The 14,529-nt window shown below is 33.8% G+C and overlaps 1 protein-coding gene across 2 annotated transcripts in view; it reads left to right on the forward strand.

Moving 5' to 3' along the window:
• The window catches only part of LOC138709470 (1-acyl-sn-glycerol-3-phosphate acyltransferase alpha-like), a 133,987-nt gene extending 120,745 nt beyond the window's left edge, over positions 1 to 13,242 (forward strand). For both annotated transcript variants that reach the window (XM_069840255.1, XM_069840256.1), the window contains exons 3-6: positions 3,477 to 3,610; positions 6,927 to 7,108; positions 9,590 to 9,758; positions 12,356 to 13,242. In XM_069840255.1, the coding sequence (XP_069696356.1) occupies positions 3,477 to 3,610; positions 6,927 to 7,108; positions 9,590 to 9,758; positions 12,356 to 12,528 (658 nt within the window). In that variant the 3' untranslated portion in view covers positions 12,529 to 13,242. The remainder of the gene's footprint in view (positions 1 to 3,476; positions 3,611 to 6,926; positions 7,109 to 9,589; positions 9,759 to 12,355) is intronic.
• The last annotated feature ends 1,287 nt before the right edge of the window (positions 13,243 to 14,529 follow it).

The raw sequence follows: 14,529 nt of genomic DNA on the forward strand, positions 1-14,529 counted from the left end.
ATTTTCGCTACAGCTGCAGTAGAGCATCGATTATCGGGAACAATTGTGGACGGGGTGTGTTCGGATAACTGATCATTTACGAAAACAAAAAAATTGTGCCGGTGTCATAGGAGCAGTATGAAACAAAGAAACAGTGATATTAAACACAAAACTGTACATACAATCTATATTTTGTATCAAACGTCTTATAAATTACACAGAGAACTGACTAGCTTATTTGACAAGTTCAAAACGGCCATCAAAGTAGGCTTACAGTTTAGAAAAAGAAGTCAAAACACTTTTGCTTCAAAGCTGAGACTCTGTTTTTTGCCGCTAAATCTTGCAAACAGCGCTAGCGAAACTTCTACATGGCGCGCGCGCAAATTCAAATTTTCCGACTAGAACGCTTTGGGTTAACCGATGTTTCCGTTGATCGGTATTCGGATAATCGATGCTCTACTGTACATAATGTCAATAAAAGCGGCTGTATGTTATCGGCCACTTCAGCTGTAATAGTACATTATGCAACGAGCCTATAATGGTAGTAATTAAGACGCGAGTATGTTTATGAAACGAGCGCACGCTCGTTTCATAATTTTCATACGAGCGTCTTAATTACCATTGTAGTCAAGTTTCATACGACTTTTTATGCTCGACCATATTTCTAACTTGAAATTATTCATAAATATTCATTTTATTCTTATCTGACTGAGGAGCGGAACTGACCTTCTGCAATACCTCGTAAATTGTGAGATGTGCGCAGACGCGAAAGTATTGATTTTTTCCGAGAAACAGATGTCGACATTGACCTTGACATTGAAAAACGAGATGACAAATTGAATTTATTTTAATATTATTTACAATTAACGCTAATTATTATAGTAACAGAACTGATTTTATTTCAAATATAGGTGATTTATTGATTTATTGTTGTCTTTCGATTGCATATCCGAGGATAATCGATACTTGCGTATAAGAAACATGAAAACTCAGTATTATCAATCTCAATTTCAGAAGTATCGAAATAATCCTAGGAAATTTTGGCAAACTATTAATGAAGCCACAGACGTAAATGTGAACCAAAATAGTATCATATCAGAGATTTTAAATGAAGAGGGAGAAATATTTAAAAACAAAAAAGACATAGCTAATGAATTTAATAAATATTTCTCAAAAGTAGGACATAGCATTGCATCGAACATCAACAAATCGGCATTTAACACGAAAAATTATTGCAGTGGCCATAATAAGCACGCATCTTCCTCCATGTTTTTATCACCAGTAACCGAAGAAGAAATTTATAATATTGTTAAATCCTTAAAAAATAATGTCTCACCGGGAATCGACAAAATTACAAATAACACATTAAAGATTATCATTAAACATTATTAAAACCGCTTGTTTATGTATTCAATCTATGTCTCACCCAAGGAGTTTTCCCAGAATCTCTGAAAAATGCTGTAGTTGTACCGGTCCGTAAGTCAGGGGAAAGAAAAAGTCTGAATAACTATAGACCTATATCCTTGCTCTCTAGCTTCTCAAAGATATTAGAAAAATGTTTAAAAAACAGATTAGTAAATTACTTAGAGAAAAATGAAATTCTCTCCAAACATCAGTATGGCTTCAGAAATAAATTATCTACGGATGACGCAGTTATTGAAGTCACTGGTAAAATTATGCAGGAGTTGGATAACGGTTCTAAATGTTTAGGGATTTTCATAGATTTAAGGAAAGCTTTTGACACGGTTAACCATCGTTTACTTCTGGACAAATTATTTGATATAGGAGTCAGGGGTATTGCGCATAAGTTATTTCAATCATACTTAAACAAAAGAACTCAGGTAACCAAAATTGATGATAATATCAGTGAAAATGTAAATATTGATATAGGTGTCCCTCAGGGAACAATTTTAGGTTCTATTCTATTTTTAATATATATTAATGATTTATTAAACATTGATTTGAAAGTACATAATGGCTCCTGTTATTCATACGCTGATGATACGGTGGTGATTTCCAGTGGTTTAACTTGGGAGGACAATTATAAACATGCCAATGTAGGTATAAATTTGATCAAAAACTGGCTTGATGCAAATTTGCTATCTCTAAATATAACTAAAACTACTTTGGTGCCATTTTCTTTAACAGTCTCTGGATTGAACAAATTGAAATCACTTTCTCATTTAAAATTAATAATCCACAACTCATTTTGTAAACTCTCTACAACCTGTAAATGCCCTTGCCTGAAAGAATCTGTAGATGTGAAATACCTGAGAATTATTGTTGATCAGCACTTGAAATGGGATAGACAAATCACCTTTTTATGTAACAGGATACGTAAAACAATTTACAAATTTGTAAACCTTCGCCATTACTTGCCTACTCATGTATTACGTTTGGTTTATTTGGCTGTAGTTGAATCTGTTATCCAATATGGTATAACTGGATGGGGAGGCATTACAAAAACTACTCTTTTTCCTCTAATTATGTTGCAAAAACGTATAATCAAAATTTGTTTGAAAAGGCGACTGGATTATCCAACAAATTTGATCCATTCTGAATTGAATGTTTTTAGAATTGACCAAATTTATAAATACTCTTTAATGAAATTCTATCATAAAAATAGAACGAAATTTGTAGCTCGGCCACATGCTCATAATACGAGACGAAATGAAATTCTTAAATTAGTTGAACCTAAATATTTCACATCTGCTGCTTTACTACACAGTACAAATTATGGTCCACGTCTATATAATTCGATAATAAAATTTCATCCAGAATTGACTACTTTAAGCAATGAAATTTTCAGATCCATAATTAAAAAAATTATATGACAGACTTCCCTGTATTTATATTATGTGCCATGTATTGTAAAACAAGTTTATTTCTATCCTAAGTGTATTTTTCTATTTTATCTTGGTTACTATATCAACATGACCTGCACTAATAATACTACTAATAATAATGTAATATTAACCCATCAATATAAACATCGTCTCTTTTTTCACTCAGTTATTATTAGTATTATTATTTACTAATTTTATTACAATCTTTATGTGAGCTTTTTTCTGAAGTATTTTGTCTACAAAGTATGTGTATCTATGTAACGGAACTGTCCCCGAACACGAGCTTTGCTCTTTCGGGGTATTTTAATGTAACGTTTTTATGTATATGTTATTATTAAATAAAAATAAATAAATAAATATTGCTACAATGGTATTTTCTGATTGGTGGAACACCTGAACTTTAATGAATAGGTGTACTTTAATGAGGTTCATTAAAGGGCTGCTACCAGGTGTATAATTACTACATTTCGGCATGGTCGAGCATACAATAGATTAAGAGAAACATATTCAATGTTCAATGCATACATAGGCCCTAAATATTTTCTTTTACTTTGGTTAACAAAGTAAAAATGTAACTTCATCGCTTTACCTGCTGTCATTTTATCAGTGACAGATCAAGGAAACGCCGATTTATTTTGTGCTTTGTTACAGATATATTTCATACCTACTCAAACACGTGACCAAAGTCTTGGGAATCACGTGGGAACTGCGAGGTGGTGAGCACCTGGCCAAAGATAGGGGCTGCGTCATTGCGGCCAATCATCAATCCATGCTGGACATACTTGGTGAGTTACTATGTAGCCTACTACAGTGGCGATTCCTCCATGAAGGATATGAGGATGATCCTACAGTTTAATTTCGTGCCTCTGAGGTAAAAAATTATGTTAACTCCTGCGAAAACATTTTAATTAGAAATTTTGATTTTCAAAGCGTCCCAACATATTAATTTCCTTTAAGCTTCCACTTTCTGTCGTTAGTTGTCGCCACTGCACAGCTCAGAAATAATTTCCGAGCAACCATCCAAATATCTTACAGAAACGGTATTTCTAGCAGTGAAGTTAGCGGACAAGGGAAGGTGCGGAGGGCGAGGTATGGCTTGAGTTTAACCGTGTTTGAGGATATGACCGCGTATCCTAATACTACGATCCTTCTTTCTGGGTGATGCGACCCTGTCAGAGACTACAATAAGAATTTTCAAGTACCCTTGTATCCTCCTTAAATGGAGTTCTTTGGTAATTTTAAAAGAATAGAATAAACGAAATAATAAATAATTTAAAATGATATAACATAAAAAATAAAATTAATAAAAAACAAAAATCTATAAAAATTAATAAAATAAGCTATAATAAATACAAGAATTAACAGGACTTTCAGATGAAAGGACAGCTGAAAGAATATCTGCAGTTGTATTTTATCATTTACAAGAATTTAACTGTAGCAAGAAATTAATTGCGGAAACGTACGATGGAACATCGGTAAATATCGGGCAGTACAAAGGCTTAGGAGCCATCTTCGCAACTAAAATGGGGAGGAGAATCGAACTTCGCTACAAATAAATTGCCAGTTCCAGAATGGTGAGTCAAAGACTAACATAGGCCTACTTGTATTGATTTTACATGCTCTATTACATTATTATTAATAATATTAGTTTCTGTCTTGGTCATCAGTCGTCAATCTCATATCCTACATACAAAAAATATCACGAGTCGCCACTGTTGTACTACTACTTTACTATCGTTTGTAATGCAGACAGATATCAGAAAACAAAATGGAGTAGGCTACAAGTAACAAGGAAATGTTACTTAATATCTGGAAGCGCGGTATTTCAATGTAGTAAACTTAAGAACAAAATTATATCATTTTACGAGTAGAGTTCCACAAATAATTATGGGCTTAGATAATCCAAAAACAGTTTTGTGAAGGTATCGTCATTATGTTCAAACAGTAGGCATATTATTATTGCTTGTATTACGCATATTGTTATTTACTTGAATGTAACTTCGTCTAGTCACTGTTCAGGATTGCTTATTAAAGATCATAGGAATGATTAAGCTGTCTACGTATACTACATAACATTATAGCGTATTCGGCAGAATTACTACCATTCTCTTGACTCTTCATCATTCACCCACAAGAAGTTAATTGTGTAGGCCAAAAATAGTATTGTAAAATATTCATAGTAGGCCTATTGTAAAATCTTTGTTATTGTATGTAATTTTTGCTTGCAATAGGAATCTTGTAATCTTGTAAACATTACCTAAAATAATATATTATTTTGTTTTATTGAGGAATTACTTGTCAATAAGTTTATTACGCACAATATACTTAACTTTATTTCAATCGGTAATTATGTTATGGAATTATAGGTTGGGACAGGTTATTTAAATCCAATTTTAATCCACTTTATTTATTACACAAGAAAATAATTAAAATATTTCTTCATAAACCCATTGATTTTCCATCTCATACATTGTTTTTAAACTTTAATGTTCTTAACATAAAACAAATTTATTATATTGTATTAATAAAATTAATACATAAAAATCGAAATAATTTTGAATTGTATTCTCATAGCTATGAAACAAAAGGTATGAATTCTTTAAGATTGTGTGAACCAAAATGCAACACTGCTACAGTATTTAATCATAGTAGTAATTTAGGCCCAAGAATATATAACAAATTTATATTTCAATATCCTAATCTTGTCAATTCTAATAGTTCTAGTATTAAATCTAAAAAGTTGTGTATGGATTTTATAAAAATTGAAAAATTGTAAATTTAAATTTATACATTCTTATTGCGTAGTAGACATAAGACAAATTGTATTGTATACTTCTTAATTTAAATTCAGGAATCCGCCCCTGAGCACGAGTTCTACTCTTTCAGGGGCGAGCAAAAGTTTTTCTGTATATATTATATTTTATGTTACAATGATTAGCAAAATAAATAAATAAATAAATAAATGGATATTTCCTGCAATAAAAGTTGAACTTGAACTGGAAAAAAAAATTATCGACATAGTCGTTGCCCAGGGTTCGCCATAGGAGGCGGTCTACGTTACATCTGCGATGAGACGAGACGAAATGATGACTGAGATTTGTTGGGACGACACAGCTACCGTAGAAAACCCCTGTGTTACCTGGACCACAGCTTGCCCAACACAAGTTATAAATCTGGTGTACGCCGGGATCGAACCCGGGTCCACATTATTATAAGTCCAACACTGTAGCCACTAGACCACTAGCAAATGATTTATTGTAGAATGTTCAATTTATTTGAAAATGGAGCCTTATTTCAGTGTCACAGAAAACGCGGTGTTATGTAGCCTATTTCCTGAAAAAGCCGTTAAAGATTATATGGAAAATATACAAAGAAAATCGAAACGAATGAAGTTAGTGAATTTATATACGCAATTGTATTCAAGTTTCATGATTTGTTTTGTAGATTGTAGGTTACATCCCGTCCCTTCTAATTCATATAAATTTGCTGTATATTCTTCGGAAGATAAAATAATGTGACTTGTGGAATTTAAATTAGGCCTGCTAATTAAGTAAGACGTACAAATTCCTAGTAAAGGCCCATTCACAACGAAAATTAAACAAAACCGTAACATAAACACAGAAGTTTGCGGCCAGGTTATCAAATGAGATCATTCACAATGATTCACATAAACACTGACATAAACATTACCGTTAGACGTTAACATGAAAGTTTGCAAACTCCAAACTTTCATGCTCATGCTTACGTGATTTTCAAACAGTACACAATCGTGGAGCGCTGAAGTATACGACAGAATATGAGGAAATGACGTCGTTGTTATGTTTCCAAGGTTACCAAGTATCTTTGCGGTTATGTTTATGTTCCCATCGTGAATGATGGTATGACTTCTTGATTTTACCGTAACATTTACATTTTTAAGTTGACGCTTACGTTGTGTTTAAATTTCAATGTGAATGGGCCTTAATTAGTTCTACTTTTTGCAATTTAATTGTGTTTTTTTTTTTTGCTTTCAAGAACTTCGTGTGTTTTACTGTTCCATCAAATGCATTAAGACAGAGTGCTACCTATTGTACTAAAATGCGTTCATATCTTCTGTATTAGGTATGTTTAATATTTGGGGTGTGATGAACAAGTGTGCAGCAGTGGCCAAGAAAGAAGTGTTCTATGTCTGGCCATTTGGTTTGGCAGCATGGCTGGGAGGCGTTGTTTTTATTGACCGACTCAACTCCAATAAGGCACATGATCAACTCAACAATGCAGCCAACCTTATGAAAACTCACAAGGTACAGTATACTATTAAAATTGTACATTACATAAAACCAGTATGTTCTCAAAGAGCTTCACCTTATCCATATCCGATTGGTTGTAAGATCTACGTAAGACTATTTTAGCACTAAAACTTTTGATAACGATTATTTATAGGAACGAGTTAAGAGATTACTGCGGTAATCGGATTGTAAAAATGTGGATGGTAGTGGATTAGTAAGATATTCATAAACTAAAATATTGCTTTATTATGATTATGAGAATCTATACTAATAATAAATGTGTAGCCGAAATTTTTGCTGGTAATTTTCGATTTTCCAAAAACAATTGGTCCTAACATATATAATTAACCACCCTGAAACCGAAAATCGCTTTTTTGAAATGTTTGTTTGTATGTCTGTCTGTATGTTTGTTACCTTTTCACCCAATAATGGCTGAACCGATTTCGATGAAAATTGGAATATAAATTAAGTTCGTTGTAACTTAGATTTTAGGCTATATGGCATTCAAAATACGTTATTTAAAGGGGGGTTATAAGGGGGCCTGAATTAAATAAATCGAAATAACTCGCTTATTATTGATTTTTGTGAAATATGTTTCATAACAAAAGTTTCTTTAAAAATGATTTCTGATAAGTTTTATTCTCTGAAAAATTTTAATAGGACTGATATTTAATGAGATAAATGAGTTTTAAAATTAAAATAACTGCCATCTAACGCGGTGTATTGAAATAAAAAACAAATGACTTCGTCTATAAGGGGCCTTGGACACAACAATCGAAAGCTATGAAACATAGCCTACAGACAATGTTTCTGTGTTTGTATGAAGTAATATATCGGAAGCTAAATTAACCGATTTGTATAATTAATTATTATTTCATCATTGGAAAGTGTAGTTTCTCTGGATGGACATAATGCTATAATGTTATTACAGTACCTTTTGAGTGAATTGAGGACAGGTAATATTAAAATAGATTATTATGCACAGAAAACTTGATGGGTTATTCTGTATATTCATTTCCTGTATTTCTTATAATAATGTTTATGAACATATTCATTTTTATCTCAGAGAATTAACGAACAACGAGAGTGTATTGATTTAGTATGCAGTAATAGTACGTTAGCTTAGCAATCCATTATTTTATAATTCAAATTTTAACTATGCTCAATTGAATCGTGTTAAAATACATAAAATACATATGCAATAAATGCAATGAAAAAAAATTGGGTAATGAGCCAAGCAGATTATGTTGCGCTGTTGTAAAAGTTGTTCCTCCTGAGATTCAAGAGCTCCCACAACAAATTAAAAACTTTCTAGTTCGAGTACATCCGTTATCAACACACTTTTTACATAATATAATATAATATAATAATAAATCTGTAGCCAAAATTTTTCTGTAAATTTTCGCTTTTCCAAAAATAATTGGTAATAACAATTAAGAAACATGTTAAAGGAATTGTCATTGAACCAAATGAGTGTCTCTGGATCAAAATGATCGCATTTTAATATTTTAAATAAAATTTAAATTAAGTAACATATTAAACGATTTATCCTTCTATCAAACACGAATGTTCCCTGGATCAAATGTCCTATTTTAATTATGTAATTACTTTATATTTATTTCTAACGGGTGCAGCGGAGCGCACGGGTACGGCTAGTAAAAAATAAAAATGCTTAAGTAGATCTAAAGCGTATTTTTGGAGATACGTCTGTACCGCTGGATGTTTCTGCGCTCTGCGCGATGGTATTGATCTCCATAGAAACACACCGCTGGTACTCTCGTCAGAAATGTGCATTCGTATATCAAATGGCTAATATTTCGCATTGGTCTTTAATAAAATAGTCACTTTTTTTATTAGATTTCACATTGTTGATTGTAATTGGGGTCCACCGCTGTGGAGTAACTGTTACCATGCCTAACCGTGAAACGAGCGGGCTCGGATTCAAATCCTGATTGGAGCAAATTACCTGGTTAAGGTTTTTTCCGGGTCTTTCCTCAATTCATGGGTAACTTTCGGCGCTGGACCCTGGACTCATTTCGCTGCCATCATCACCTTTATCTCATTCAAACGCTAGATGACCATAGCGATTGATAAAGCTTCGTAAAATAATCAACGAAAAAGAATTGTGAAAGGTACTAATGTTTTCTGTTTCATTGTAAATCTGAGGTTTGGTAACATCGAGTATGAATAGGCCTAGAAAGATATCTGATTATTAATAAATTATTTAAAAAACTTACCTTCCCAAGGATAGCTTCCTTTTGAAAATAATAACAATAATATTAATAATACAAATTTTTATTTTTATTTGTTTAGTATGCTGTATCTTTTGGCAACCCTTACTGAAGGGCAGCTACCCTTGTGGGATTTATATAATAGACTATATATTTTTTTAATTCTCATATGGGCCTAGATAGTAGGCCCAATCATAGTAGTTTATAGTAATATAGGCCTATGTGAAGTGTTCTCACTTTAGTACTGAATGATTCCTTCCAACAGACAAAATTATGGATGTTTCCTGAAGGAACAAGGAATTCATCTAGAACTTCGCTCCTGCCCTTCAAAAAGGGAGCATTCCGAGTTGCCATTACCTGCCAAGCACCAATTCTTCCAGTGGTTTACTCTCCCTACTATTTCATCGATGATGAAAAGAAAATATTTGGACAAGGTATGGCAACTTACATAACTGTGAAGATTTTTTCTATAAAATTATGCATTTGAGTATTCTATTATAGCTGCAGTTGTTGCGACAATTACATCAAATCTACCTACTCTTAATCATTCTTTTCCAGCAATTTTTTTCTAAATGATTTATGTACATTTCCATTTTCTCTATTTTGCAACACTTACAGTACGATTATTTAGTCCTGACAGTCCCCGGCAATGTGCGCCTTGGTCAGGCGAGTCCATTTAGTTTCGTCAAGGGGTGTTTGGGCTAGTCTCTCGCTTGCCGTCGGAGAAATCGGATGTCATGCGTGCGGTAGAGCGGTATGTTTCTAGTACAATTAATCTGTACTGCATTCCTTTACCGACCGCTTGCCCTTATCTCTACTCCGGAGCTCTCTCCACTACTCCTATTACTACCCCTCTTTCGCGTCGCTGAGCTGTCAGGACTAAATAATCGGTCTGAACGTCATTTATTATTTCCCTACTATTCTATCCTCTATTTATTTATGTACTTATCTCTTCTCTTCGTTCACTCCTAAATTCCCTCTTTTATTGCCTCTTTTCGTATCCTTATAATAATCCTATAGTTGCAGTACCTCTGATACTACTCCCAACCCACAACATTGATTCTCATGAAATATCCAATTCACTTAATTACACTTCCAATTTCTCTCTCTTCCACTTCTCATTTGTTCAGATATTCTTTCACTTTAATTCTCTGTAATTCATTATTTCTATGTATTGTATCTTACTACACTCTTACTCTTTCTTCTGATACTTGATACTTTCTTCTCTATTCTTATTCAATCACTTTTACCACCCCTGACTTCCTAACACTCACTTCTAACTCTTTTTCCTCGCTAATTCTACCCTCCTTATTATTCTGTCCTTTTAAAAAAACCTCTCGAAAGCCCTATCTATTCTGTCCTCACAATCAATAATAGTAGTTGCTTCGTGTTTCTTCCGTTTATCTTGTCTATGCTCTGATCTCAGACACTTCCAACTGTTTCCATAATCCTACGTCAGTAGTATCTTCTATCTGACTCACGCTTTGTTTTTCTCCTTAGTTTATTCTGGTCAGCTGTTTCGATCCCGTAGCAGGTTTCAGGTACCAACATTGTACATCTACTCTTGTCTCACCATTGTTGAAATTTAGCGTCGTCTGCATTTCTTTCTTCCTAGCACGCTACCTTCCGTCCAGTGACCTACCCATATTTTCACGTTCATCGCACCTTCGCTGCTTTCCTTGATTCATCTGTAAATCCTTAATATATCCCTCAAAGAGTTCCCACTCGTTATACACTTTCTGCATATAGGGTAAAGGTTGGTAATATTGTGATACTAATAACCAGGCTTCGAGACTTTGGACCCGATACAATAAGTTTACTGTGCATGCACTATAGGTTGTTGACTCGCAGCAGGTAGATAGAAATGTGTTGAGGTAACAACGTTGCTATTTAGAGTAGAGTACGGTAGTATGGGGAAACACACATATATACATTCTGAAAGTAAATATACTTACTTACTGGCTTTTAAGGAACCCGGAGGTTCATTGCCGCCCTCACATAAGCCCGCCATTGGTCCCTATTCTGAGCAAGATTAATCCAGTCTCTATCATCATACCTCACCTCCCTCAAATCCATTTTAATATTTTCTTCCCATCTACGTAAATATACATTACACAATGATAATGTCAAAAGAATGTGAAAAGCATTTATTCTCCTGTCTTTTATAAGCATTTGTGTTTAATTATACATGGTGTTAATGGTGGAAATAAGCATGTAGCAATTTTAATTTTTTCATTTATCCTATTGGTCGTCTTTAGGAAGTGCAGTTACAGTACCGAACTGCAATGTACCTACTACAAGATACATTCGCAGTGTCTCAAACGTAAATCTTTTTCGGTTATCTGCCAAAGTTTGTACTGTAGAAAGCTGTGCTCTACAGTAAGAGACTGTCCTTTATTCTCGGGTGACTCTATGTCCACTAATTTACTGTTTATGTTACACAATGTTCCATATCCGTTATTTTTACATAAAATTGATTTCCACTTCTGTTTTACACGTTCAGTAACCGGTGTACTTGGTGTCTCATTAATTCTCGGCATCATTTTCTAAATTAATTTGAGGGCTTCCAGCATCTCTTGCTCTGACTTTTCTAACCGTGTAATAGTTTCAGACACAGTTTGTTTGAAAACCAAATTATTCGTCAGAATCTTCAAATCCAGAGCGTTTTCCTTTGCGTATTTGTTGGCATTCATTCTACAGTACCCCCACCCACTGTACGCTTTACCACTATACTCAGTACGCCGTTATGCGGATTTCCCACTGAACTGCTCTATTGGGTCCGAAGTCTCGAAGCCTGTTAATAACATTATGATAGTACGTTTTGAGAATTTTTTACAAATTTACTGAGCGAGAGCATAACAGGTTTTGTGCAGAAACTTGTCCATGAACATTCCCTTAATACGTTGACGCAATAGACCGATCTTCCTCTCGTTCAGTAAAATTGTAAAAAATTCTCAAAAAGAACTATTACGATATTACCAACCTTTACCCTAATTGTGTAATTCTTACTTTGGTTTCTTTATTATTGCAGGCAAGATGATCATTCAAGTTTTGCCAGAAATCCCAACGGCAGGTCTCACTTTGGATGATCTGGACTCTCTGATGGAGAAAACAAGAAATATTATGTCAGAGACCTTCCAGTCGTTGGTGGCAGAAGTAAAAGCGATTGCGCCGCTAGATAGTCCCATTCATAAACAGTGTTAGAACATTAATTAATTGAAAGTGACTGTACAGTGCAATAATAAACTAAAATCAAGGTGGGACCTCGTTCAGCAGTGATAGCAAACACGAACGACGCATGTTCTATGTTAAAATTCTTATCTACCTTCAACAAGTCTGGATATCTGTAGAAAAAACTTTTCCAGCTTATTGCGTTCATATTTTCCTTTCTATGTTGTAAACAAAAGCGTTAAAGTTATTTTTAGTCAGACTGAAAAACTAGGATATGTAAATAGACATGATAAGACATTGTACATTATGTGTATGTAAGTTTTCGGTAGGAAACGAAGTCATTAAGTACTTGTATATATATTTTTTTTCTTTTCGAAATGAGTATGCACCATTTTTATACAATAATGGATTACTATTTTTATATTAATGAAATTGCACATATACGTGTGCAATACTTTTGTAAGTAGACCTATAATTATACTCCCTTTACCTACTTCAAACTTAGGTAAATAATAATAAGACAAGTTTATGTTACCCTCATTTTGATTAGCTACATGTAAATACCCGCAAGATATTTGTAGAAGGCATAGAATCTAGAGACCTTTAACAATTATTTTGGCATATCGAAGAGAACTTTATTTCACTTCAATAATACTAATTAATAAATGTCACATTTATTGAAAAGTTCAAGGTCTGTAAAATTGTTTGTTGATATTAAAAAGTAAAGTTTGGTGTCTTCATAACTAATGACTGAAATGTTAGTACTTATGTTAGATTCATAAATTTAAACTCTTATGAACAAAGAACAACTGAACTGTGATGGAAATAATTGTGTGCCAAACAGTGACACTAAATGGCCGTGTACATCAACGTCTGTTAAAAATGTAGTAACCATGGGCTACGAAACCATGGTTAAAATGTAGTTTCTGTGCATCATTTCTAACCACCGGTTACCTAATCATGGTTAGCTGATACTTCATTTAACCAAGGTAAAGTCTGTGATGGTACACTGTTTATATAAAATGACGAAAGGAAAGCATCCATACCTCTGGAAAGATAATATTCAATGTCTAAAAACATCTGCGCTTACTTTGTTCTAGGTCGAAACGAAAGTATCCTATATTTTCGCGTTGCATTTGTTTGCCTTTAGTCGCTGTTATATTTACAGGTTGCATTTCTTTGTTTTTCAGTTCTGTTAGGTTAGAATCGTACAAAATGGAAAATTGAAAGCGGAAAGGAATATATCTCAATGTGAGTCTGAAGTACTGATAGATTTAATTACTAGATTTAAATATAGGGAATCTTTAATACGTTATATTAAAAAAATAAGAAATATGCAAAAAATAAACGAATGAAGAAAATTAGTAGGAATGTTTGTACAATCCAGGACCGCAATTATACCAAGGAAGTAAGATCTATCCATAACCTTTCTTCGTTCAGCTTGCGAAGTACGAAAAGAGATGGGCCTACTCGAGTTATCCCCATTAAAATACTGAAAATATCAGTGTCATAGAATCATAATGTAAACAGCCAATTCATGGGCGAAATAGAACTGTTTGTGGGTTATTACATGTGATCTGTTTGTTGCAGTAGAAATGACACGATAGATTTTGACAAACGAAATTCCTTCTGGAATTTTCTGTCACTTCATTCCTCCTAAGGATTCTCTTTCCATTCATGAAACTTCACGCTCATCATCATCATCATCCGTAACTAAATACAATACTAATCGTCTTCGAAATAATCAACTGTAGATCTGGCCGCCATTTTTACTATAGTCGCGACGCTGTTATTCCCGGCGTGACTCCTCCTCTTTGCTTACATCTTAGGAAGTCAAGGCTCTATAAAGTCTAGGTAGATAGTATCGTTCGCCATTTTTGTTCTTTCGTTGCCGAGCTACCAGACGAGGGATCTATTTGCCACACCGTTAAACATTATCATGTCGTAGCTCCTATGATAATAAATCAAACGCACTGTAATTCAGCAAATAATTGAACAGCAAATAACGTCCTTGTGTGCTTTCTGCGAACGCCA

The sequence above is a fragment of the Periplaneta americana genome, chromosome 11 (genome assembly GCF_040183065.1).
Source record: "Periplaneta americana isolate PAMFEO1 chromosome 11, P.americana_PAMFEO1_priV1, whole genome shotgun sequence".
NCBI classification, from domain to species: domain Eukaryota; kingdom Metazoa; phylum Arthropoda; class Insecta; order Blattodea; family Blattidae; genus Periplaneta; species Periplaneta americana.